The 27,954-nt window shown below is 40.3% G+C and overlaps 1 protein-coding gene across 2 annotated transcripts in view; it reads left to right on the top strand.

Moving 5' to 3' along the window:
• pi4kab (phosphatidylinositol 4-kinase, catalytic, alpha b) overlaps nt 1–27,954 on the top strand; it is a 147,733-nt gene that overhangs the window by 304 nt on the left and 119,475 nt on the right. Inside the window, exons 2-12 of one of the 2 annotated variants that reach the window (XM_078554470.1) lie at nt 3,947–4,068; nt 5,870–5,963; nt 14,793–14,881; nt 15,682–15,754; nt 16,482–16,744; nt 17,832–17,898; nt 18,727–18,875; nt 20,825–20,890; nt 22,180–22,276; nt 25,261–25,452; nt 27,211–27,311. In XM_078554470.1, coding sequence (XP_078410596.1) covers nt 3,947–4,068; nt 5,870–5,963; nt 14,793–14,881; nt 15,682–15,754; nt 16,482–16,744; nt 17,832–17,898; nt 18,727–18,875; nt 20,825–20,890; nt 22,180–22,276; nt 25,261–25,452; nt 27,211–27,311 — 1,313 coding nt within the window. Of the gene's footprint in view, nt 1–3,924; nt 4,069–5,869; nt 5,964–14,792; nt 14,882–15,681; nt 15,755–16,481; nt 16,745–17,831; nt 17,899–18,726; nt 18,876–20,824; nt 20,891–22,179; nt 22,277–25,260; nt 25,453–27,210; nt 27,312–27,954 lie in introns of those variants that run through there. The other variant, XM_078554469.1, reaches the window with a different exon arrangement.

The raw sequence follows: 27,954 nt of genomic DNA, 5'->3' as shown, positions 1-27,954 counted from the left end.
CTCTTAGCAGCAACTCTCACTTTGTCAATGCGCTCTTCTGCTGCCCAATTCTTTACCTTTAGTTTTAGGTCAGCTGTCGGCTCAGTGGGGAGCACTCTCGCCCCCTCAAGTCACAGCAGGGTTCCTGGTTCAAGTCCCACTCAGAATACCACAATGCAGAAAGGAGTCCGTTTGGCCCATCGTTGTCTGCTCGATCACACCTTGTCTGCTGGCTCTTCGACTCTAGCTCACTCATTTAGCACTACACCTGACTCTTCTGATAATTTCAACCTTGCAGTGTATCTGACTCTAATTCAATGAAATCAGTCACACGGATTGGGCCATCTGCACTCACAACCATAAACCTACCTTACAATATCCTAGTGTGAAAAATCTGATAGTTTCGTTACAATAGAAGTATACAAAATAGACAAACAGGAAAGATGAATCAGGAATATTGTATTAAGTCAAATGGTGTAGAAGGGGAGCACAGGTTCAGGCCAGTAAAAGTTAAGTTTAGGACTAACATCCAGAAAGTTTTTCATACAATAATCAATGTGTGGAGTATATTTCCAGATGGAGTAGTGGAGGGGAAAACCCTGGGATCATATTTACAAACACTGGATATAGTAATGGAGTTACTGTGGAGTTTTTCTGGGTGGATGAGCTAGAATGGGCAACTGGTCTGCATCCATTCTCACCTTGTGAAAATGTGTGGAGCACAATTTGGAAAGTTTATCCTGTTGGATAGTGGCCCCTTTAGTACTTTATTGATTGATCAAGTCTGTTGCTATACCTCTTTACATTTAAAAAAAATTATTTTATTTAGTTGAAATTAATTTGTAGATGCATTGCTTTGAAATGCAGATCTTTGTGCTTGGAGATATCTTCATGTAAAGCGTTTAGTTTGAATTCCCTCCATGGCTAAAAAGTAGTGCTCAATGGTAACATTCTCATCTTTGAATCAGAAGGATGTGAATTCAAACTCCACTGTAGAGACTTGAGGATGTAATCTAGGCTGACACCTTTGTGTGGTAATGAGGGATTGCAGCAGTGTCTGATAAAGATGCGAAACCAAGCCTCCCTACCCCCCCGTCCAAACTTGCTTCTGTGTTTTCCTTCATTGCAACAATGACTGCTTCAAAAGTGGGTCGTTGGCTGTGAAGTGCTTTGAGATTTCCTTAGGATATGTAAATACAAATTGCTTTATTTTTTGTGGCATGGAAAGTTGAAAGATTCCCAGTTCAATTCTCTGTGTGTGGTACTAGCTAACTTCAGTCAGGATGATGAGGAAGCTACATTTGTCATTGGTAATCTGATGTTAGTAGTGAAAACAATTCCTACTGGATTTTATACCCCCTTGGATTGACAGCAGTAAGAAATACATTGGAGTTTTCTATACTGGAAGTAGGCAAGAAACAGGTAAGAAGAATAAAAACAGATTTAAGATAAATAATAATTGCAGAGGATTCAGAGAATGGTAACATGGGTGATTCCTTTCCCTTTCTCTGCCTCTCCCTCCTTTAAGGTGCTCCTTAAAACCTACTAACACCAACCTTTTGATCATCTCTCCTAATATCCCCATATATGGCTCGGTGTCAGTTTCTGTTTTATAGCTCCTCTGAAGCACCTTGGGGCTTTTACTACATTAAACATGCTACATAAATACAAGTTGCTTACAATGATTCATCCCTTTGCACATAGTGATTGATTCACAGGTCGATTCACATGTAGGGCAGTCAACAGTGACAGTTGGAGTATCTAAAAAGGGAGGTGATGATTTGGGAGAAGAAATAAGTGACTGATAAAAGGACCGAAGTAAACAAATGATAACAGTGATCTCCCTGTGTTCTTGGTTTCTTATGTTGTTGCTGATTAAACTTCAGAAATCATCTTTTCAGCCAATTACTTCATTTGGAAAATCAAATAAAAATAATGATTGCAAAGTTAGAAGACTGTTATTAATGCACGGGAAATAATCTCTATTGCAAATGAGCTAGTTACTGAAGAATAATTATTTACCCATTTATACTGAAGAAGCCCTAATCATTATAATGACAAAAATATTGACAGCTATTGGGTTTCCCATATTCTGTATAATTTTACTAAAAACCATGAAATGTGGCCAATAGGCATCTTGTTTTTTCATTGGTTAAACCTGTAATAGTAGGCAGGAATAATTAAAGAATATGTGTGTCATGAAGCTATTAATGTATATAATATTATTGGAAAACATTTTTCTTTTAAAATAGAGGTTTAGTCTGTGGGGGTGTCTTAATTGGATTAAAGGCAGCTAGTCTGGGTGCTTTGATGTGCACTAGTTTTCAGATCTAAGAGAGGTAGACTGCATTTGCATTTGTTTGAATAGAGCATTCAAGAAATGGGGTGAAACCTGGCACCTAGCTAGCAGAGACCAAGCAATATGTTTATATTACTAATAAAATTGGTACTATGAAAGGGGTTTTATTGTTAGAAGAAGTGGAGTTCAAAGAGGCTGGTGATGCAATGAGAATTTACATTCAATGAACTGTGCTAGGTATAACTTCAGTTTAGTGTGTGTAGGGCAAAGGCAATGTAAGATCAAAGTAGCTTTAAGCCTACAACTGGCTCCACAGGAACCAAAGTGAATGGAACCTCAGTTTGAATTCGTAAGGTGAAAATGCTTTGCCTGGTGCCTGGTAAAATCTATGCTGTTGCCTTGAGATTAGTTTGGGAATTTGTTAAAAGTTGTGATAGTAGTAATTTGTATGTGTATATACATGTTAATCTGTGTAAATTAATAAAATGTTTCATTTAGTTTAACATAAAACCTCTCGAGAACTGGTGGTCTGATTCCTGAATTTAGAGTTACATCTCAAACATACTACTTAAAAAATACGTTATGACAGTTGTTTAAATTTCCCTCTGGGATTTTTTAATAACTCAGCGTTACCGAAAGGCTGTCTCATAACAATGTGCCAACTAAAGATTAAGCAGGATGATTATCCTATAGACTGATGTGACTGTTTACTGTACAAACACTGCACTGTAGTTGTAGGTGTATTATATATCGGATATTGAATAAATATTTTATTAGGGCTGTAATTGAATAAAGGCTATCTGCAACACTTGTTTTGTTTATGTCATAATAAACAAAAAGACAATAGAATTCAAAAGTATAAAGATACCAAAACTATAATTGTAAATATTGTGATTTTGTGTGTAGGATTAATATGTTATTGAAAATCTTGTGTCAGATTATGGGGTTGAATTGAAATTAAAATAAAACCATAAAAATCAGTTGGGAATCTATGTAATATAAATGGAATTACTGAATATACTCATGTATAAGTCTAGAGTACAAAGTAGGGACAAAGTCATATGCTATGAGATGTTGCTGTGGTTGGTACTGTAACGTAATCGGGGAGTATATTCACTCCTCTCAGCCCTTTCTTATTTTCCTGCCTCTTTTGGATTATCCATGGCAGCTTGTCTCTCATGTCCTTTTGCAAGCTCCTCGTTTGCTGGCCAAATCAGTTTGTTCTGGTGGCTGTGAATGGAACAATCTTTGTGCATTAAGAGGAAATTCCTCACTCTTTATGGAATAGTGATAATTGATGACACAACTTATACATGCATCATAAACATATTGATTCATACAGTACAGAAGGAGGCCATTTGTTCTCGGCCTTTGAAAGAGCCATCCAATTAACCTCACTTCTCTCTCCTCTCAGATGTGCAAAAAAGCTTATTTTCAAATATTTATCCAATCCCTTTAGACAGGTATTATTGGTTCTGCTCCCACCACTTCCTGCCATTGCATTCCAGACCATCTTAAATAGCTGCATAAAGAATGTCACCTAATTGCGCAGACTTTTCTTCCAGATTTGACAAAAATGTGGGGATAATGTGTACATGAGTGTTTAGCATTTTCTGTTGCTTGATGTTCTTTGTTGAGACAGATAAGCTTGAATTTGCTTTTTTTTCTTGCAGGTAGAAAAGTTATTATGTATGTCTCCTGTGGATTTCCATGGCATTTTTCAGCTGGATGAACGGCGCAGAGATGCAGTAATTGCTCTGGGAGTTTTTCTGACAGAGTCAAATCTTCAGGTAAGAAAGTTTTGTCCTGAAAGTATTTTGATATGGCTGGAATATCCTGGAGTTTTATGTGTTGGTGTCTGGGAGCGTGCTCCACAATGAGTACTGCAGGAACTGTGGCAGGCTGTTCAACCTTCTCGCGTGTGGGGCAACATCAAAGTTTTTCTCACTCGAGGGGCTGAGGAGCAAATTTCGGAAGGATAAATGTTGGCACAACCATAAACATGAACCAAAATAAAGCTGAGGTATGAAAAGAAACAACTTGCAGAGCAAAAAAAAAGAGTAATAATAAGGGTGAGCGTGTCCGTGTCCGAACACTCCCAGTCTCAGGGTGTTCACTCGCTCACCCTCACCCACCGTGAGAGTGGATGGGAGTGCACGATGGTGTTTGTGGGTGAGGGTGAATGGGAACCCTAATACTAGGAGTGAGACAGACTGTGGACACATTCTGTGCCTGCGCACACACCCGCCTCTTGCTCACACCTCCCGTCATACGCTTACTCACACCTCCCACGCGCGCACCCCCCCCCCCCCCCCCCCGGCAAATATGTCTTTTTACTAGAATCTGTTTCACTATGGTATCTCTTGTCTTGGCTTTAATGCTACCTAAAAGGCTCTTGTTACAAGGCAGCCTGCCACAGTTCCTGAACTGTTGCTTGTGTTTGTCAAACAACAAGGATTTTTTTTGAAAATTCTTCTTCATGCAAGTTCCGTAGAAGTTACCGTTATTTTATGGACAAGCTGGTTTCTGCCTGCAAAACTTTCCAAAAGAAGTTTAAAAATGGTTCAAAATGATCATTGATATTTCTCGTGACCAGTTGATGAATAGAACATATTCTTGAAATACAAGATAAGGGTGAAAATTGGACGAAAATTACATTATGACTGTTGACATAGGAAAATTGAATGATATACTGAAAATTGATTGAGAAAGGTTGACATAGCAATTTAACATTAAATATTAACATGAATGACTGACCAATAGTAAGAATCTTTACCCAATTTTCTCCTTGGAAGATGCCATAGGGTCTGCCTCAACCTCTCTGTGGCAAACCGTTCCATACTCCAACAACCGGCTGCATAAATAAATGTTTTTCCTCACTCTGTTAGTGATAACTTCAATTTTACAGCCTCTCCTGACTGACTCCCTAACCAGAGTAAATAGTTTTTCCTTCTTCCATCCATCAAAACCTTTTAAAAAATCCATCCAGGGTTTACTCTTCGCCTTCTCTGATTCATTGGAAATTACAGCCCCATTGCTGTAATTCTCCTCGTGACTATTGTTTCTCATCCCGGGCATCATGCTATTGAATCTACACTCAATCGTTTTGTGGCTTTAATGTCCTCCAATAATGGGGTGCCAAAATCTGTTTGCCCACATCCTTCAATGTATTTCTAATGAGTGCATAGTTGCATTCTACTCCCAAATTATGATCGTACCCTTGCCCATATTAAATCGCCTCCGCATTCCACCTGAAACCTTTCACTGTCTCCTTTAGTCTCACCATCCTGACTTGGAAATATATCAGCCATTCCTTCACTGTCACTGGGTCAAAATACTGGGACTCCCTTCCTAACAGCACTGTGGGTGTACCTACACCACAGGGACTGTAGCGGTTCAAGAAGGCAGCTCACCACCACCTTCTCAAGGGCAACTTGGGATAGGCAATAAATGCTGGCCCAGCCAGCGAAGCCCACATCACATGAATGAATAATAAAAAAAGGTCTTGCTAGATCTTCTACTTTGGTACTGTCAACTCACAAAATGATTTGATTTAGACAAATTAACCAATTTGTTGTTAATTTTTCATAGCATAAAGAAACGGTGGTTCCCTACCTGCTACGGCTTCTTAAGGGATTACCTAAAGTCCAGTGGATTGAAGACAGCTCAGGGAAGAAAAGTCGAGGTAATGGCATCTCAGTTTTGTTGTCTACTCTTCTTGATTTGCTTCCCACACCTAGAGACGTATGAGGCGGACGAAGCACATTCTTAAATAAAAACAGAAAATGCTGGAAAAACTTATGTCTGACAGCATCTGTGGAGAGAGAAACAGAGTTAACATTTTGAGTCTGTATGACTCTTCTCCAGAGCTCTGTACGCTTCTATTGTAATAGAGGTTGCACAGGATATGGTGAAACATAGTGTGGAGTTTCAGCTTGCCCAAAAATGGGAATTGAGTCAAAGAGGAGAACCCTTTGCTTTAATAAGCTGGTGTTAGTTGTTAATTGTATAAATTAAGATTTAGTGTCTACAGTTGATTTTTGGGGGGGGCGGTGGTGGGGGGATTCATTGCGTAATGACTTGAGCACATAAAGAGACACTTATTGACACTGGTGGTGGGTTGTCAAGTTAGGAGCTATACGTTTGTAATGTCTCACTTTGCGAATAAATCTAAAACTGCGTAAAGCCTGACTTCTGGTCTCCTTCACTAACTGGCTAAGAGAAGTTAAACATTACTTCTTAACCCTTTGATCCCTGTAAGTCACTTCTGATTTGTGCATTTTGCATGTGAAATTAATACTAAATGTAAATAAATTCATGAGCATCAACAGTTATCATCCGCAGGAGGTATTTCTGCTTCCATTGTACTGTTAACCTGGCTCAATGATGCCTCTGAGGCAAAAGGCTATAGGTTCAAATCCAAACTAGTGGCTGTGGATGAGTCCAAATGTCATATGAAAAAATGAATTCGGAGCAAGAGCAGGCCACTCGGCCCCTTGAGTCTGCTTTGCCACTCAATAAGATCATGGCTGATCTAATTGTAACCTCAACACGTTCCTGCCTACCTCTGATAACCTTTCACCTCCTTGCTTATCAAGAACCTATCTACATCTGCCTTAAAAATATTCAAAGACTCTACTTACACTGCCTTTTGAGGAAGAGAGTTCCAAATATTCATGACACTGAGAGAAAAAAATTCTCACCCTCTCTGTCTTAAATGGGCAACCCCATACTTTTAAACAGTGACCCCTAGTTCTAGATTCTCCCACAAGAGGAAACATCCTCTCCACATCCACCCTGTCAAGACCCCTCAGGATCTTATATGTTTCAATCAAGTCGCCTCTTACTCTTCTAAACTCCAGCAGATACAAGCCTAGCTTTTCCTCAGGTATTAATCGAGTAAACCTTCTCTGAACTGCTTCAACCGCACTTACATATAAGATCCTGAGGGGTCTTGACAGCGTCGATTTAGAGAGGATGTTCCCTCTTGTGGGAGAATCTAGAACTAGGGGTCACTTCTTAAAAATAAGGGACACCCCCATTTAAAACAGAGATGAAGTGAAATTTTTTCCAACCAGAGGGTCGTGAGTCTTTGGAACTCTCTTCCTGAAAAGGTGGTGGAAGCAGAGCCTTTGAATATTTTTAAGGCAGAGGTGGATAGATTCATGGTAAGCAAGGAGGTGATAGGTTATCGGGGGTAGGTGGCATGCAAATTTCTGGTTACTATCAGATCAGCCATGATTTTATTAAATGGCGGAGCAGGCTCAAGGGGCTGATTGGCCTACTCCTGCTCCTTGTTCGTACCCTTCCTTTAAATAAGGAGACCAATACTGTACACAGTACTCCAAATGTGGTTTGACCAATGCCCTATATAACTGAAGCATAACCTCCCTATTTTTGTACTCAGAATGAATGATAACATTCTATTAGCTTTCCTAATTACATACTAACTTTTTGCAATTCATGCACTGGGACACCCAGATCCCTCTATCTCAGAGCTCCGCAATCTCTCAGCATTTAGGTAACACGCTTTTTTATTCTTCCTGCGAAAATGGACAATTTCACATTTGCACACATTATAATCTATTTGCCAGATCTTTGCCCACTCACTTAACCTATCTATATCCCTTTATAGCCTCCTTATGTCCTCTTAGAACCATAGAACCATAGAACACTACAGCACAGAAAACAGGCCATTCAGCCCTTCTAGTCTGTGCCGAAATATTATTCCGCTAGTCCCATTGACCTGCACCTAGTCCATAACCCTCCAGACCTCTCCCAACTTAACTCTTCACAACTTAATGTCCCCAGAATTTAGTACAGTACCAAGGAAGCATTACCTTACAGATGACACACAAACTGAGGATCGTCTGTCTGTTCAGGTGGATGTGAAAGATCCATGGCACTGATCTGGCCAGCAGTCAGCCCTCAACTAATACCACATAAACAGTCGTCATTCATCTCATTGTGCTTATGGGACCTATGTGCAAATTGCCTGTGGCATTTGCCTACAAACCAATAGCAACTGTACTTCCAAAGGAAATTCATCGAATGTGCAACACATTGGGCATCTCTGAGGACGTGAAATGTGTTATGTAAATGTGACTTCTTTCTTCATGTAATTTGTTTTGCCATGTTGTATCTAGTCATGGTTTTGCTGGGTTTAATGAGTTAATGTAGGCCACAATAGATTTTGTTTAGAATTGAATAATTGAGCTGGGGAATCTACTGTAGATCCTGGAGTATAAGGCAACCCCATTTTGTCAGCGCCAAAGATCATGTTGAGGTCTATACTCAGTGTATAAGTCAACCCCTCCTTTTCTGCTAAGAAGATGTTATTAGGAGTCAGCCTTAAATTTTCACCATCGACATGCATGTTTTACTCACATAAGTTGGCGCATGGGCTCAAGCAGGTCTTAGGGGCCATGTTGTCAAGAAGGCGCGTGGAAGTTTACACAGAGCAGACCATGCATGGTGAGCAACAAACAGAAATGGGCCCTCTGGCAAAAAAAAAAATTAGCTATGGAGCTGATTTCAAGCTAAAAGTCATAACATTTGCTAAATAACTACGCTGCAGCGAGGGAATTCGGTCTAATGAAAAACTGGTGTAAGAATGGAAGAAGGAATCCACCCTGAAGAAGATCCCCAAGACCAAATGTGCCATGAGAATAGGGACACACTCAGTCACTAGCCTGAGCTTGAGGAGCATGTGCCAGAATGGGTCCTCAAAAATTGTCAGAATGGTTAACGTTGTCACCTGACACACACTGAAGTGGGCCAAATCAAACCCTGAGTTCAGCAAAGATTTCAGAGCAATATCTAGTTGCTGCAGCCGCTTTATGGAATGCGAATGTCTAGTGTCATGGCAGAAGACCAAGATCGCTCAGAGATGGCCGAAAGACCCCGATGCCAAAACTACCAGTTTCCAGTGATTCATCAGCAGATAGTGGCAAATACACGAGTACCCATTAAGTAACGTTGGCAACATGGATGAAGCGCCCATGAATTTCCACGTGCCCAGCATCAGAATTGTGGAATGGAAATGTTCAAAAAATAAAATGTCTAGTGAAAACTACAGGATATGAAGGCAAGATTCATGCTGATATTAGCCTGCATGGCCGACGGAACAAAATTAAAGCCTATGGTAATTTTCAAATGTAAAATCATGCCGAACATCAAGTTCCCTGCAGGAATTCTTGTGCTTACCTATGACAATGGTTGGATGGATGAGGATGGAGTGAAGTTATGGATTGATAATGTGTGGTGTCATGAAAGTATAATAATTCTCATAATATTATTGTGATTTATTGTAAAAGTAGGTTAATAGTGGGGTTTGGATAGTTTCTGTGTGGGTGTGGGATTTGATTGAATTGGAGACAGCTGGTCTGGAGGCTTTGACTCATCAAAAGAAGCTAGGTTTGAAATGCTAAATACGTAAACATGGCTGAAGTCTTAGAACGTAAGGTGAGGAGAATTTGCATTTTTACATAAACCAGGACAGTTTGAGTTTCAAAGAGATTGTAGGATGTTTACACCTAGCCAGAGAAGCTAGGCTAAGCAGTGTGTTTATTTTTCCCAAAGGTTACTGACAATATTAGCACCATGAAAAGATTTATATTATGAGAAAGATAAAGTTCCAAAGACATATGGGATCAATGGAATTAACATTAAAAGGGAGAAACACTTATAAAGGAGAATGAGGCTATGTGTCAGGGAAGGCATTGTAAGATCTAACAGAAGTGTGAGAAGGCTCCAGTATTTGTGCATTAAGCCTGCTGTCTACAGAAACTGAAGTTGGGAAAAGGCACTTTGAATTCTACTGTCCAGGGTATTGTGTTGACTTGCCTGGATCTGTTTAAAATCTATTTTTTTTACCGTTGCCTTAACTGGAGGTATAACTGGAAGCCAGATTAATTAGGGGTGTTTGGAGTTATTATAGTAGTGATTTGTAGACCATGTGTGCATTTGAAATCTTTTCTTTTGTTAATGAATGTTTAATTTAGTTTTCTAAAAAAAATCTCAAGTCTTGGTGGACTTGTTGCTCCTGAATTCAGGGCGTGCATCTCAAAATAAATACAAATTGCAAAACCGTTGTGATCGTGTGATCAAGTTTCTCTTGTGGATTTGATCCGCTTGGCACACATCATAACAGTGGAACAGGCGTCCTGGTGGCTTACTCGAAGAGCTCAGCTTATTAGTATGGGACATGTTCAGATCCCATATAACCAATGAAATCAAGAGATGCCTACAGTGAAACAACATCCACATTGCTGTTATACCAGTGTCCATAATTTAGCCACTAAGGGTAAAAGCAAAATACAGCGGTACTGGAAATCTGAAACAAGAACAGAAAACGCTGGAAAAACTCAGCATGGTCTAGCAGCATGACCCATATGAAGAAGGACCTGCTGAGTTTTTCCAGCATTTTCTGTTTTTGTTCCATAGCTTAGCCTTTGAATGAGTGCCTCAACAGCCATTGAAGCATCATATTCATGCCAAATCAATAGGTTGATGGCTGCCGGAGAAAAGATCCTCACAAGCAGTGGAAATTATGCATGCTGTCCTGCTTGATGTTTCATGTGATTTTGTCATCAAATTGTGGGATGCTATTAAAGCATAAACTGGCATCATATCGTTCAAAAAATGCAGAATATCCAATTCAGTGGATGGAACGGAGAATGATTTGTTGTGGAGGGATGATTCTGAAGCCAAAAGTGCCAAATCTGATCCAGAGTGGGATCCTCATGATGATACCAAAGCAAAAGTGACTCAATGAACTTGATGAATTCTTTGCGTCGGATGTTGATGATGAATTTGTTTTTTTTTAAAAAAACATTTTGATTGTGGTTAAAGGTATCTTTCTACAAATAATTTATTCAATAAAAGGTGCCACATTGAGTTAATTTGAATTACTGATGTTTTTTCCTGACATTTCAAAATGGTGATCACCTACAGCAACAGTTCACGTTTTATACTCAGCGTATAAATCGACTCCTGTTTTTGGAAGGATTTTTCAAGGCTTCAAAGGTTGACTTATACACCACTATCTATGGTATGTAAGTCTAGTTCCTGTCTTTCTGACTTGCAGGTTTTAAGGAGCATCATAAACCTGGAGAGAGAGGTGAAGAGTCCAAGAGATTTAGGGAGGGAATTCCAGAGCTAAGGCCCAGAGCTGAAGGCATGCCATTAATGGTGGAGTGATTAAAATATGGAGATCAGTAAGAGGCCAGAATTGGAGGAGAGCAGAGATCTTGGAAGGGTGTAGGGCTAGAGGAAGCTATAAGAGATGAGAGCTGAGGCCCTGGGAGGATTTGAAAACAAAGATGAGAGTTATCCCATCATAATTGTAAGCACATTTATAAAACATATCCCTTGTACCAAAAGCTGTTGAATACATTTCCGGCCAAGGAGATGCTCTGACGACCTCCAACCTCTCTCACTGCTGCTCAGAGGTGATAATAGCCATCCTGTGGCGGAGCACTAGATCTCTGCTGCTTCGCTATGGCAGTAGGGGAGAGGTATCAGTTTGTGTTGGAGATGCTTTTGTGTTTTGATATCATGACAGCAAAATGTGATTCCTTTGGCTTTTATTTTAAAGAAATGGTTTTCATAAATGTGGTGTCATATTTTCTAAGAACATAAATCGGAGCAGGAGTATACCATTCAGCCCCTCGAGCCTGTTCTGCCATTCAGCATGATCATGGCTGATCTTCTGCCTCAACCTCACTTTGCTGCCCGCTTCCCATATTTTATGATTGTCAGTTGGGTTGGGGGGAGTGGGGGAGAAGTGATTACACAAGTGTAGGAGTGAAAAATAGGGATAGAAAAAATTGGCCGCAATCGTGGGACTATCTGAAACTTTTCTTTATTATTCTCAGCGTCATGGAGTATTACAGCACAGAAGGAGGCCATTCAGGGCTTTGAGTCTGTGCTGGCTCTTTTGAAGAGTAATCCAGTTAGCACTACTCCCCCGTTCTCCCCGTATCCCTGAAATGTCTTTCTCCTGTTAGTATTTACGCAGTTTGCTTTTAAAGGCTATTGTTGAATTCTTATCCACTACCCAATCAGGCAGTGCCTTCCAAATCCTAACCACTCATCGCATAAAAAAGTTTTTCCTCATACTGTCTCTTTACCCGTCACTTTAAATCTTGCTCCCTGGCTATCGACCATTCAGCCATTGGATAGTCTCTTCATTTGCTCTATCTAAACTCATTGTGATTTCAAACTGTTCAATGAAATCTCTTGACCTTCTCTGCTCTTAGTAGAACATCCCCAGCTTCTGCTGTCTATCCATGTAACTGAAATCCTTCATCCCTGGAACCATTCGAGTAAATATTTCCTGTGCTGTGTTCAAAGCCTTCCCGTTCTTATTATAAAGTGTCGTGCCCAGAATTGGAAGCTGGAGCTAAACTATTAATTTTTATAGATGTAGCAGAATTTCCTGACATTTGTACACTATGAGCTGAATTTTCTCAGCCCTTTGGGTAGGCTTGGAGGCAGAAGGGGGCAGGAAGATAGAGTGCAACCTTGTCGGAATAGCTCCCCAAGACATTGCCGCTGAGATGGTCCACAAAGACGGGCAGCCAATTTGCATTGTTGAGGCCTCAGTTGGGATGGATTTTTAATGGCCTTTCGGCCATTTTGGCAGTGGAGGAGTGGCCCCACACCACGTACAGAGGCTGCCAACTCGAAGCTGCCATCCTCCATGTAGCAGGCTAGTGAGTCATTGGAGGCAGACGCTCTGTTGCAAAGAGGGGTCTATGTTCATGATAGGCCACAATTGGACCCGAGACCGACGCAGCGGAGGGGGTTCCCCCTCTATTCAGCCTGATTCAACTACCTTTCTGCGTCCCCTGACCTGCACCACCAGCATCCACCTCTCCCAGTGGGGCTGCTGAGGCTCCAGAGCTGCTGGCCTCTGGGATGGCAGCGTTGGGAGCTGAGTTTGGAGGTAGTCAGTTAGGAGGCATCCTCCAGATGATTGCAATGCTGCCCTCGCTGATGGCAAGTGAGAGCTCGGGACCCCCATTTGATCCCAAAATTAGGGTCCCAAAGTCCACAGGAAAATTCTGCTCCACGTATTTATAAAGCCCAGGATCCCATATGGTTTTTTAACTGCTTTGTTATAGTTTAGAACAAAAGGTCACTGCATACTTTATTATATCTGTACTTAATCAAGTTCATCATTTGCTACAAATGGCAAAAGAGCTGTGCATTCTTTAGCTTTACATGGTTATTGGTCTCCCTCTTTCCTGCTGGAGAAATAGAAAGGTTAATTGGAGTTTATTTCTGAGCTGTCCTGCACTAGAGGATTTCTGTAACATAATTAGCACTGAGTAACTAAATGTTCGTAATTCTCAAGTATTAACTGCATGTTTAGAGCAATCTTCTCTAATTAAAAATAAATCTCATTCCTTTGTACATCTGAGGGAGGGGAAGAGCCCCATCAGCATTTACTAATTTCCTTTTTATGCTGGAGTATCCATTTTTAAAGCATTTCTTGTTATTCAGGATACTTGGATTGATCCCTTACTGACTAGAAGAGATTTTAGTCACTTATAACCGTTTCAGTATTAAATAGGCTTTGGTGTTCTGTGTGTGCAGGAGGAGTAGAGATACTCATGAATTGTAGCTATAGCCATGGGAGGAAATAAAGACTAAGAGAAATTGTATTCCTACAAATTAGGTGAGATAATTGAGTAATCCTTCTTGGATCAGAGCTTTTAGACTAAATGTCTGACACCATCCAATTTATATACGTTCAGGAACGCGAATCCTCGTAAACATATATGTAGCTTTGATATCCATCAGCGATCTAATGTTACTGCTATTGTTATTTTAATCATGTTCTAATCTCTGAAAATGTATGTATAGTAATTGTAGTAAAGCAACATTATGAATAGGAAGGGAATGTCACACAGAAATAATCTGCAACGTGATACCAATATCCAAGTATATGGTAGTAAATTTGCTCAGGAAACCTTTTCGATTTTCATAGTTGAGCTGTATTGGACTTCACAGGAGAAGAACAATATTCTTAACATGGGCTTGTGTGAAGCATAAACACCGGCATGGATTTGTTGAGCTGATTAGCCTGTTTTCATGCTGTAAATGTGTGATTTATATTAGCGTGGGTGGATAGGAGATATTATCCTGTTACTATTTCAAATTACACTTCGTTTCAATGTGCTGAATGCAACAGAAATTCTCAATGTTTGGCTAGAATGTATCACTGTTCTGAAACTAGAAACCAGCAGGAACTGTGCTTCTGTAACTTGTAACAGCATGGCACTGATTGAACTGAAGTTCAACATTTGCCTTTTTAATGCCAGTGAAGGATTTTTCACATTGTCCCAGTATGTTGGAGTCACAGTGCCACAGATTGGTGACTTAGGAATGGAAAGTTGCTGAAGGTGCAGCTTAGCTAGTACAGATAGGATGGCAGTGTGGGTTGTGGGGTTGTAGTGTGCAAGGGGAGAAGTACTCACAACTTGTTAATTTTTCTATCTTGCAGGAAGGCTTCCTGTTGCCGAAAACTTCAGCTTCTGTTTGGTGACTCTACTTTTCGATGTAGCCCAAAGGGAACCTACATTAAGAGTACAGGTGAGGCATTGTTCTGATACCATAGAGAAATTACTTTTGTTAGAAATGTCTAAAGGGTGGTGCAGTGGGTTAGCGCTGCTGCCTCACAGCTCCAGGGACCCAGGTTTGATCCTGACCTTGAGCCTTTGTCTGTGTGGAGTTTGCACATTCTCCCTGTGTCTGCGTGGGTTTCCTCTGGGTGCTCCAGTTTCCTCCCAATGTCCGAAGACAATGGATTGGTTACGGTAAATTGTCGGTCTGTGCACGTGCGTGCGTGCATTCTGTCCTGGGTGTACCGTGCCTAGCCCCATTGCCTGTCGGGATAGGCTCCGACTCCTTGCAACCCTGAATTGGACGAAGAGGTTCTGGAAAAGTGAGTGAGAGAACTGCCTAAAGTCTTGGTAATTGGTAGCTAATTATCAATTAGATACCAATTTCAAACTGGCCGTTACTGTTCAACAGTTCAATTGACACATAATGCTTTTACTTGATGCCAGAAAAAGACGAATAACACATATATATTAGTTACCACTGGCTTTAATAGGTGGGAGGAGCACTTCATATTCCTAGTTGCATTTGTAGGACTGCCTGCCTTAAGAAACTGCTTTGCGTTGTGGTTCTGTGATACTATCATGAACAACAGTTTATTCCCTTTAGGTTTGGAGAGTGTTGATTTGTAATGTGCAGGTTTTGAAGTGTAAAATGCCTCTGTGCAGCCCTTTTGCATTTACAGCTCATTTTTCAATGGAAAGCATTGAGTGTTTAGTCAACATCTCACAAATTGAGTTTTGTCGTTTTTGATTTCTTAAAATATTTTACAGGTTTTGGAGGCTATACTGGATGTCATGGAAGTGCTGCTGGGAATGTGTCTGGCACCTCAGACTCAGGATAAAGGTAGTTATAGACTGCCCTGAAACACCAGACCTAAAAGATCCTGCTTGAGGTTCTTATGAAGAAATTACTAAGCACGGCCATCATGAAATAATAGATTATTGCCAAAGGCTTGAATTCAGGAAAGTTCTTCTGTCGTGACTGTGACAAAGTTAAGGGTTTAAAAAGAAAATAAATTTAGATCTCATTTTTAATAAGAGGGTGATGGAATATCAAACATTACCACTAGTTCATCAAAAAGCCAGAGAAGAGTGTTTTTGTCAAGGATTGGGTGAATTCCTGTTTGTAAAGGGGATATTTAGTCCCAGAATCTTGGTCAGGAAAATGATAAATGGTTTGAAATGGTATCCTGGAGAGAAGAATTACTGATAAGCTGTAAAATGTTTCAGTCCTGAGATCATGGTTATTGCTTGTGGGTCATGGGTGTATCAGTCAAAATGGTCAAAAGATGCTATTTGATTCCTGCACAAATTTGCTGCATATTAGTTGTAAGCACATTTGCACAAGGTCTGCATTTTGGAGGCTAAAACCACAAGAAGTTCTAAATTTGTATCACGTCTACCCATTTCAGTTTCCACATGCCAAAGGTAATATGATAGGATTTTACTGAACTATCCATTTTATTTTTTTTATTGATCTGTTGCTAAAACACTAATTGTAAATATCAAGTTCAATACCTGTATCCTGTTGGTTTGCTCTGTATTAACAGCAAGTTTTTGCCTTTTTGCAGAAAACTTGTGCAGATACGCAGTCCCTTGCTTGATTGGAATCGGCAGAGCGTTTGGACGTTACAGTAATGCAGACGAATCTCTTCTTTCAAAGCTTTTTCCCAAAATAACACCACAATCACTCAAGTCTCCCCATGAGATGGATGGACTGAGGCGGCGCTCCTTCAATGATTTTCGATCAATACTGCCCAGCTCCCTTCTGACGGCCTGCCAATCATGTGATAGCTTACGGCATAAAACCAGCAGCGTGACTAACGTCTCCCAGGTCAAAAACAAAACTCAATTTTAGTGTTCGCTACGAGTATTAAGTTTCTGAAAGATGTATTTTCTCTCTCATCGTTATTAAATTTAAGTGGAGTGGTCTTGTTGCAAACTTCAAAAAAAATGGGAAGTACTTTTTAGTTGAAAAAGTAAATCTTAAGCCTTTTCTTTTTACTATTTCCCACAAAAGAAGACTTTGTGTTTTAGAATAAATTTTTTTTTTTCATTCATGGGAAGTGGACATTGCTGGTTAGGCTAGCATTTATCGCCCATCCCTAATTGCCCTTGAGAAGGTTGTAGTGAGCTGCCTTCTTGAATCGCTGCATATGGTATGGTATACCCACAGTGCTGTTAGGGAGGGATTTCCAGGATTTTGACCCAGCGACAGTGAAGGAATGGCGATATATTTCCAAGCCATGATGGTGAGTAGCTTGGACGGGAACTTCCAGGTGGTGGTGTTCCCATGCATCTGCTGCTCTTGTCCTTCTAGATGGTAGCAGTCGTGGGTTTGGAAGGTGCTATCTAAGGAGCCTTGGTGAATTCCTGCAGTGCACCTTGTAGGTGCACACTGCTGCAACTTTGAGTTGGTGGCGGAGGGAGTGAATGTTTGAGAAAGGGGTACCAATCATGCGGGCTGCTTTGAGTGTCGAGCTTCTTGAGTGTTGTTGGAGCTGCAGTGGAGAGTATTCCATCACACTCCTGACTTGTGCCTTGCAGATGGTGGACAGGCTTTGGGGAGTCAGGGGGTGAGTTACTCACCGCAAGATTCCTAGCCTCTGACCTGCTGTTGTAGCCACAGTATTTATATGGCTAGTCCAGTTCAGTTTCTGGTCAATGGTAACCTCCAGGATGTTGATAAATGCTGATAACCTAGCATTTATATTGGGGAAATATAAGAAATAGCTCTTTCGCTGACTCCATTAGTAAGTGCACTGTTTATTCCTAAATCATTCACTTTCATCCTCTAAATTTAATGTATGTGTGGAATCAGCTGCTGTTACCAGGGCTTTGGTGCAGTTGCTTCAACTCAGCACCAAACTTTGCAGTTTTTTTTTTGCATATCGTCATTGTTTATTTTTTAAATACTGCAGGCAAGTCCTGAGCGCTCCACTGCAATTCCTAGTTCACCTGGAGGGATCAATTTGCACTATTTCGAAGGTAAGATGCTGCATTTTTAATGCTGCCAAGATTGCATCAGCGTTTTTTTTAAACAGAACTGTAGCTATTTAAAACGTTGTAAAAGTGCAGTGCCAATGAATGAGAACATATACAGTCAGTATAATTCCAAATAAAATTACTGAATATTTCAAATTGCACTACCGAACATTTCAAAAAGTACTCTAGTAAATCGAGGACGGTCAATACAAATTTGTTAAAGCCAAGTCAATGTTAGAAAAATAGAAGAGTGAAGTGACCAACTGCATAGAGAAATGGTGTGCAGCATAATGCATTCTTGTATGGGTTGTGAGAAGGCATGTAATGACGCGCGTCGCAATCATAGAATTCAGTTGCAAGAGGCGATGCCATAAATGGATAGAGTTAACAGACAGGAAGCAGAATGTTTTGAGTAAGTGGATGTTGTTTTGGTTAGCCCGCCAAATATACTGTGCCCTTTTGCACGGCCTATTACAGAAAGAATATTAAAGTCACTCATTGTAGATTCAGCAGGTCAAGGCTGGGAAACCATATAAAGAGAGACTTGAGACTCTCGGGCTCCTTGCAGTGTGGTAGAGATGGTTATGAGGAAATTTAATTTTTTTTAATATTATGAAGAGTTTTGGTAGAATGAATAGGGGAATATTTGTTCCCTCTGTTTGGTGGGGGGGAAGTGACCGAGGGCTATGAATATAAAGTTATGATTAACCAAGAACCAGCAGAGACATGAATAACTGATTGGCCCCCTGTGCTGTATTTTTATTATTCTTGGAAGAAGTTAGGTTAGGTTCTGCTCTGAGTAATCGGGAATCTTGGCTTTCTGTGCTTTAGGTTCGTACCTCCCCGATGGCAGTGCTGTGGATCCTTATTATTACTTCTCCACCATTAGCTCGAGTTTCTCTGTCTCCCCACTGTTCACTGGCTGCAGCACAAAAGAATTTCATGTTCCACCAGAATACCTCCGCCAGCTACTTCAAATGGTATGTACGTTCTTGAAACCCATATTTTTGATAAAGCTTTCATACATCTCTCCCACTTATAGTGTGCTATCTGCGCTCTTATCATGGAATTGTTATAGCACAGAAGGAGGCCATTTGGCCCATCATATCTACACCAGCTCTCCGAATGAGCAATCCACTTAGTGCCATTCTCCTGCATTCCCCCTGTAATCCTGTAGGTTCTTCCTTTTCGGATAAGTCTAATTCCCTTTTGAATGCTTCAATTGAACCTGCCTCTACCACACTCGCAGGCAGCGCATTTCAGACCTTAATCACTCACTGCGGGAAAACGGTTTTTCCTCATATCAATTTTGCACATTGAAGCCCATCTTTCGATAAAGCTTTCATATGTCCCTCCCACTTATAGCGTGCTGTCTGCCTCCTTAGCTCTTTCTGTTTGTGAAACATTGGTGGTTATATTTTTATGTGAAAGGGATAACTCAAATGTTTTTGTGCTGTATGAATGCACACAACTCGGCTATATTCATTATATACACAAGATATATATAAAAAGCCTTAACCCTATGTGTACTTCCTGCTAACTTTTCCATTATAAATTCCTATGTATGATACCTGTGTGAACTCATCATGCTGTAAGTGCACACAGGCAGCTGGAGCGTCAGTACTAATAATTACAGCATGACAAATTTCTAGTCGGAATATGAATATAGGAATTTATAAACGCAAGTACGGAATTTATGACTTTGGTATGTGGTTGAATTATGTCTGCACACCCCGGTCCAATTGTTCCCTGACTTCTAACACTGCTTCACCTGAATACTGTCCGATCTCCCCGTCTGCGATAGGGTCCACTTTGAGCACCAGAAAACGAGGGTGTGGATTTCTTTAATCCTATCTTCCCATTTTTATTTTGGATTGATTGAAGGAGCCCTCCTGACTGAAATGAGCTTATCCTGGAGTTTACAATTTAAAATAGTCAGCTTGAAAAAGAGAAGGGAGAAAAAATGACTTCTTGTATCTTCGATAGATTTACTTGTTGCGTGACCTGAATTCTAGATTTAGAAAAGGAAAAGCCACAAGACTCATTCTATACTCCTATTGATCGCATAAACCATGTGCAATATTTGGATATTATACCTTACCATCTTTTTAACCTTGCACAGATTGCTTTCTGTTCTCTAGTCTGAGAATAAAGTGTACACTAGACCAGTGTAATTCAGTTAATTACATAGGATTGCATAAAATATAGGGCACAGAAACAGGCCATTCAATCCAACAAGTCCATGCAGGTGTTTATACTTCACTCGAGCCTCCTCCGGTCTTTTCTCAACTAAATCTACCATTGTAACTGTCTATTCCCTTCTCCCTTTATGTGTTCGTCCAGCTTCCCCTTAACTGCATCTTTACTATTCACTTCAACCACATTTAAACAAGACGAAATCATCAAACAAGAGCACAAGAAATAGGAGCAGGAGTAGACCATATGGCCCATCGAGCCTGCTTCCCCAAATGGCCGTGGAATTGTCAGAAGATTTTGTCATTTTTTTCTCAGACAAGTTGCCAATGTGTTTTCATAGTTTTCTGCGATCAAGTTTCAAGAGAATACATCATTTTAGTACAACCATTCTGAAATCACGTACCTTATAGCAGTGCAATTATGAAATATAGGAACCGTAGCTTTTTAAACTTCTATTTGACTTGAAAATTTAGCAAATCTTTTCTATTAGCAGGGAGAACTCTTGGATTGTTTTTATGGCATTCCATAGTCATCTCCAGGATTATGCTTAGAGAACGGTGGTGGTTTTTGTCTGGTCTAAGATGCACCCTAAATACTGGATTTCACTTTTTCTAATCGAAAACAATGGTGCCCTCCACAGGCGACTGTTTCACCACTGCTCGATCGAGTTCTGTTCTTCGGGTTACCTGATTTATTTTATGACTGAAGAATGTTTCTATGTTTCTTCCCCTAGGTTAAACGGATCGTGGCTGAGTCAGTTTTGAAAACACTGGATGCAACATTGGCAGAGGTTACTGAGGTGCAGAATCACTCATTGCTTTGGAATTGTACTGTTTACTGCTGCTTTATTAATCCAGCTTAAAATCGTCTAAAACGAAATTGCGAAGGGGTCCACACAACACAATGCATTACCCACTGCCCTCTCATTTCTAGGAACTGGGTTCAAATCCAAACCAGAATGATGGGACAAAATCCAGTTCGATGTTCTGCCGCAAGCTCACCTGTGTTCTGCACCTGGCTGCCAGGGGTACAGAGAAGGCACAGACTCTGTCCAGATGTTCTCTTTATACACATTATTGGTCCAGAAAGCCACACATGGTGCCACTGGATTCTATCCTATCCTTGCCCTCACCCCATTTTATACCATGGTTTTCAGCATCTGCTTCATGATTCATCAGCTGATCAAGATGGTTGCAGATCGATTTGTTTCATGTGGGGTTTTTCTGTGTTTTACCTATGCTTTAGGTGTTGTTGCTGGCAATAGCTGTGCACCAGCCTTGCTTTCATTACCTGTGCTGACTGTCCTGATTGCAGATATAGGTAAATGGCAGCGAGCCACAGACTATGTCCTAGCCATAGTATCTGAACTACTACAACAAGGCATAAAAAATACTTGCAGGGGAGAAATCCCATTATGCTTTCTGCATTTTAGAATTGCACTGTATCAGGGCTGTGGTTATATCAGATCTGGGAGTGCTTGCTAAAATTGGAAATCCACCATTCCCCGGCAATGGTTAATATTTCCTTGATGAGTGCAAAGTTCACCCTAAAAGAACCTGCCTCTTTCAGAAGGAGATAATTTTTGTTTGTGTCTATTAACTATTTCAATGACATCCATACCTGATGGAAAAGTTGAAATCAAATGCACCAGCCACTGCCCCATAGCATTAATGAGAGAAGTTATGACCTGCAGTGCATTTTCTGAAAGGGTAGTGGAAGCAAATTCCATGATGACTTTCAAAAGGAAATCAGATATATACTTGAAAAGGAAAAGTTTGCAAGGATATAGAGAAATTGCAGAGTTGGGACGAATTGAATAGCTATTTCAAAGAGCTGGCATGATGGGCAAATAGCCCCCATCTATGCTGTAAGATTCAATAATAAGCATAAAAATGCAGATCTCTTGGCCAGATAATGCATAGTATCTACAGTCCATTTGAGGATGTAACCTCTGCTGCTGGTTATTTTGTGGCAAGAGCCAGAACCGGAAACATTGATTTTCAAGGATCCTATCTGAATAGAGTCAAAACATGTTTGATTTTCTGAGCTGAGCATCACAGTAATTGTTAGATCTATTTTGATATTTAGGCAAATGCTAATTTGGATCTGTACTATCGAAACTTCAGTGATCCTCTTTACGTGGTGGTGTTTAAAATGTTGAGAGACACTTTGTATCACATGAAAGGTAAGCTTCTCTCACCAGTAGTATTTATTAAATTGTTTAAAGCCCAGGAATTGAATGTCCTTGGAATACTGATGCGAATGAGTGTACAATTGTCTTCCTGGAACTTCTGTCCATTATCAGCCTGGTTGCTATGGTATTTTCTGACAAGGTATTTTAATGCCGTTATGTAGGGGGGAATTTGCATCACTTCAGTGAATGGGCTGATTTGGTCCCATCTGAGGTTAAGGAAAGGGTGTGGACTAGGAGGCAGCTCACCATTTCCATCCAGCATTAAAGGAATGCCAGTAAAAAGTATTTCTCCCACAGATGCCCAATCCTATAGCAAAAAGAGTCCCGCCCCGTCCTCCAGAGAGGGTTTGACCTGGATTCTGAGACGTAGTATACATTTACAATTCCCCATGCCATTTGTTGAATTCCAAAGGAGATGTTAAAATAAGACGCACTAATTTATTGTATATTGGCCGATTTCCCTCAATAACATTGTTGATGGTGAATCAAAGAATGTGGCTGTTTCATAATCTAGGTACTCTAGCTATGACAGTACTCTTCCCTTCCATCCATTGCAGAGCAATGAGCCTGTTATCAACCTCAAGGTGTAATGGTTTAGAGAAATTAGACTTCCAATTATCAAAAGTGTAACAGATTATCTAGTCATTAATACAAAAGATAAATACTGTGGATGCAGGAAATCTGAATAACTCAGCAGGCCAGGCAGCATTTGTGGAGAGAGCAACAGAGGTAATGTTTCATCAGAACGAGAAGAAGTTTGAGATGTAACAGGTTTTAAGTAAGTGCAGAGGCATTGAGGTCAACAATTTCAATTCATAACCATTGGCCCCATTTTTCAGACAGCAGCTGTTGGGAATGATTCTGCTCTTTTGATTTGATCTTCTTTAGATCCACCTTTTTTGTTTCTTTTTTTTTATTCTAGTAATTTCTGCCTGTGCCTTGTACCATCATTCCTTTGGTTATTTAATCTCTCCTCCCCTCTGCCCCATCACTGACCTTGCATTTTGTTCATTCCTCCCTTTCCCTACCTTTCTACTTGCTTAAGACCTACTTCATCCCTAATCCTTCCAGTTCTGATGAAAGATCATGGACCTGAAATTTTAACCCTGTTCCTCTCTCTGCAGATGCTGCCTGTTCCTGCTGAGTATTTCCAGCATTTTCTGCTTTCGTTATCTCATGCTCTTTGTTGAGACCTCGCTACGTGCAAATTGGATGCTCTGTTTCCTACCTTGGAACAGTAACTAAATTTTGAAGGTACTACGTTGGCTGTGAAGTGCTTTGCGATGTCTTGAGGTTGTGAAACACGCTAAATAAATGCAAGTGCTTTCCTTCCTTCCCTTTCCCTCCGTATTAAACAGAGCTACCGTAGCAACATAATACTTTGAGTTACATGCGTTATAAAATCACAAGCAGTGCAGTCTGTCTCACCACAAGCCATGCATGTGAGATCCACTGGCTATTAAGAATAGTGAAGACTGCAGCATGTTTCAAGGAATTGATGTATCTTTGGATTCAAGTGACAAGTTAAAATCATGCAAACTTTTCTGCACAGTTTAGAATAGCTTATGAAAGTTCTCTGTTGTAACACATGCGAGCCTATCTTTTTGTCCTAAAAGTAACCACTGAATGCTGCAATATAAAACAGGAATTTGCACATTGATCACCCAGAATTTCTGATCTGAGAACAATGTGTCATGATGTGGCAGGCGATGAGTGCCAGGCAGACCAAATCCACAAGGGAAAGTTGGCCACGCTATCACAATGGTTTTGCAATTTGTATTTATTATGAGAAGATTTGTGCACTGAATTCAGAAGCAATGAGCCCACTAACACCTTTAGAGATTTTAAAAATTAAATTAGAACATTTATTAACAAAAGAAAAGATTTCAAGCACATACCTAAGATTACAGTTACTTAATAATATAGTGAACCCCAAAATTCCTAATTAACCTGACACCCAACTACACACCCTCTTTAAGGCTACAGTCCAAAATAGATTTTAAATTTAGGTAGGCAATCCAGCAAGTTTACCACAGCACCCACTTGACAGTGAAATTCTAAAGACCTTTCTCGAATTTTGGTTACTGGACACAACAGACTTCTGCAGAAGTGACTGGAGGCTTTTTCCCCAAGGCTATTTTGCATGGTCCTTTTAGATCATAAATGCCCTCCCCCACATCATAACCTTCCATATATATGTTTCGCTCTCTTTATACATTCCATTGTTCTCTATGTCTTTGGAAATTTATTTTTCCCATAATATAAAAATCTTTCATGTTGCCAATATAGCCAGTACCTTTGGGAAAAATAATACTGCTTGACCTTGCTAGTTGTAAACAACCTATCATCCCTTTGAAACCTAAACAACCCCTTCACTTAAACAAAAATGCAAACTTCCTTCACACCCCACATGCTGCCCTCATCCATGTTTATTCATTAGCATTTCAAATGCCTTTTACACTAAGTTATTTTGATAATTTCAACTTTGCAGTCTATCTGACTCCAATTCAATTAAATCACACTGACAAAACCATACACACTCACAATCATAAACCCACCATACAATAAACCACAATAATATAATGAAAAGTATGAAAGTTTCATGACAAATGCCACATCCTCATTATTCATCAGAATCAAATTTGGAACTAATGTTTTTGAGTTGTAACGATAGGACCGTGTTAGGTTACTTGCCTTAGGGCAAAGTTTGTTTATGATGTGCTAATAGACGAATGGAATTAACAAATATTTTTATATGGCTGTTTTAGAGGGGGAGAATTATAGGCTTGTCACTCAGCATTTATTTTTAGCAACTCATTTAAGGTATCAGGACTGTTTGTACATTCCTGTCTGACAGTAGAGTGTTGCTGTAAATGGATGAATCTGTGCTTTTGAGAGCTTGGTTGAATTCAGTTGCCAAAATCGCTTTCTTTTCTGTGCTTTCAGCGTTCATCACTTTTTTTTTGTCCTCACAGATCTCCAGACTGCATTTGTGAAGGAGGTTCATGATTTTGTGCTTGAGCAGTTTAACATTAGCCAGTCTGAATTGCAGAAGATCCTGCATGATACGGACTATATCCATCATGAGTTTAACCCTCTGAAACTCAGGTGTCAAGCAAATGCAGCATGTGTGGATTTAATGGTGTGGGCTGTTAAGGACGAGCAAGGTAGAGAATTTCTGAAGTATAGAAATCTCATGTTTTCTCTTTATTTTCTGTGCATTTTGAGTGGTTTAATCAAGTTGAAAATATTGGCCAGGTTTTGTGTTCTGGACAGAGGTTAAGCATTTTTATGGCTCCTTGTTTTTTTTTAGATATCAGTGCGGAATGTCATATTTATCATTTTTTTTAACATTCCTCCCCTTAAAAGACTCCATTTACTGAGAAACATTTCCATGAAGGTAACTCTTCATTACCTTCATCAATGTGATTGTTTTTCACCTGTGATTCCAGACACTATGAGCTGGACATTCATTCAGGCTTTGGGACCGCAACACCAGGACCAGATGGAGATCCTGAGCCCGCACTTGCTATCGACCCTAACAATGAGGCGTGGAGCCTCTGTGGCACCCCCAACCTGCCACAGCGAGGTTGCCTCCATTGAGCAACAAGGGGGGGTGGGTGGTGGCTGCTCCACTGGTGACAATTTTTCTTTTGTTCACTCTTTCTTGGGATATGGACGTTGCTGGCAAGGCTAGCATTTGTTACCCATCTCGAATTGCCCTTGAAATGAATGGTGTGCTCTCAGAGGGCAGTTAAGAATCAACCACGTTGCTGTGGGCCTGAAGTCTCACATAGGCCAGACTGGGTAAGGATGGCAGATTTCCTTCCTTTAAGGACATGAATGAACCAGATGGGTTTTTATGACAATTGATGATAGTTTCATGGTCGCCATTATTGAGACTAGCTTTCAATTCCAGATTTTATTAATTGAACTTAACTTCCACCAGCTGCCAGTGTGGGATTTGAACCCATGCCTGGGCCTCTGGACTACTAGTTCAGTGACATTACCACTATGCCACCATCTCCCTTAAAATGCTGGTGAGGCTGTAAAATTGCCCTTAATTGGGGTCTCAGTCACACTAATTGGCTGTCTGCCTTGGTGGTGCGAGCAGTTGATCCTCCTCCTAACCCACAGCTTGGAAACTTCAGCACCAGGAATGCTTTGGGGAACCTCCTATTTTCCCAGCTCCACCCGCAGCCCCCCACCTGCCACCTCCACATGGCCAGGAAAATACAGTCTAAGTCTGGGTAAGCTATTCAGTTGCGGAGCGGATTCACAGCTGAGATCTATTTTGCCTGCTACTTTTTAGCAGGGGTCATTGGATAAGCAACCAGTGGGAGGGAAATCCTGGTTGACTTTTTCCCCTCTCCCAGCGATTCTGCAGCTGCTAGTTTACTGCTCCCTCATTTCAGACCAATCAACTTGGCACAATCCAGGGACCTGACCTGGCTCAGTACCATACTGGGCATTGCAGTTATCAGTTGAGTCATTGCGGAACAGTTGGTGCTTTTTGACCTGTTTTTTAACGTGAAAGGTAATATTTTGTTTATTGGCCCTCTCTGCCATTTTGATTGGATAGGTTGAATTCCACTTGCCAATTTATGGACTTAACTGAAGGTTTATTTTATATGTATACGTTAAAATTAGTATATTTGTGTGTTTTGTATTTTGGATAAATTTAGATTTGTTGAACAATTTACTGATGTCCACAGCTTTAATGGGAATATATGTGAACATATAGAATTATTTGGTTATCTATTGGTATTTTAAAGATACAGATTTTTCAACGTAATTTATGGAAACAATAATACTTGAGAGTAATGAGTATGAAGCATGATAGTACCATGAAGTACAGTTTATGGTTACAGCAGAGTAAATTCTATTTCTTCAGAGGTTTAACTTGTGGAATTCTTTTAATGAAGGTGCAGAAAATCTTTGCTCAAAGCTTTCAGAGAAGCTGCAGTCAAAGACTTCAAGTAAAATAATTCTGTCGCACATGCCCCTGCTGATTTGTTGTTTGCAGGTATGTATAAATTTTAAAAATGAATATGAAGCGATTATATTATCCCCTGTGTTTTTCTGTAAAGTGTCAGGCTCATTTGGTGGCACTCTTGTATCAGCGACAACAGGTGGTGGGTTCAAACCCTAAACCAAGGTTTTTACCACCTAATCTAGGCTGATACTTCATTGCATTACTGAGGGAGAGGCGAGGGCTAGAGGAGTTGCCGTTTGGAGGAAATGTTAAACTGTTTCTATGGATGTGAAATATCCTATAGCACTCTTCCAAGAAAAAGGTGTTGTCCTGGTATCCTGGCCAGCATTCAATCCTCAACCAATGCTGTGAAAACAGATTAACTGGTCACTTATCTGTTACTGTCTGTGGGATCCTGCTGCATTTCCCAACAAAAACAACAGTAATTGCACTTCACAAGTAATTCCAACCATGAAGCGCTTTGGGAAGTTCTGAGGACGCGAAAGAAAACACAATCTTTTATCTTTTCTGTTGCTAGTCTATTGCCCTGTTTCCATTGAGAATAGCATAGGACGTTTTTCAATACAATGGGATGCTCTAAATCTGCCACCACCACTTGTTAACAGGAGTTTTGTTTTTCTGTGTCTGTGTGAAATTAACAGTTGTTCACTATTCTGATCGACAGTGGAAACCT

The sequence above is a fragment of the Cetorhinus maximus genome, chromosome 12 (genome assembly GCF_964194155.1).
Source record: "Cetorhinus maximus chromosome 12, sCetMax3.hap1.1, whole genome shotgun sequence".
NCBI lineage: Eukaryota > Metazoa > Chordata > Chondrichthyes > Lamniformes > Cetorhinidae > Cetorhinus > Cetorhinus maximus.
The sequence above is the reverse complement of the archived record's forward strand: the minus strand, read 5'-3'. Positions and strand labels throughout refer to the sequence as shown.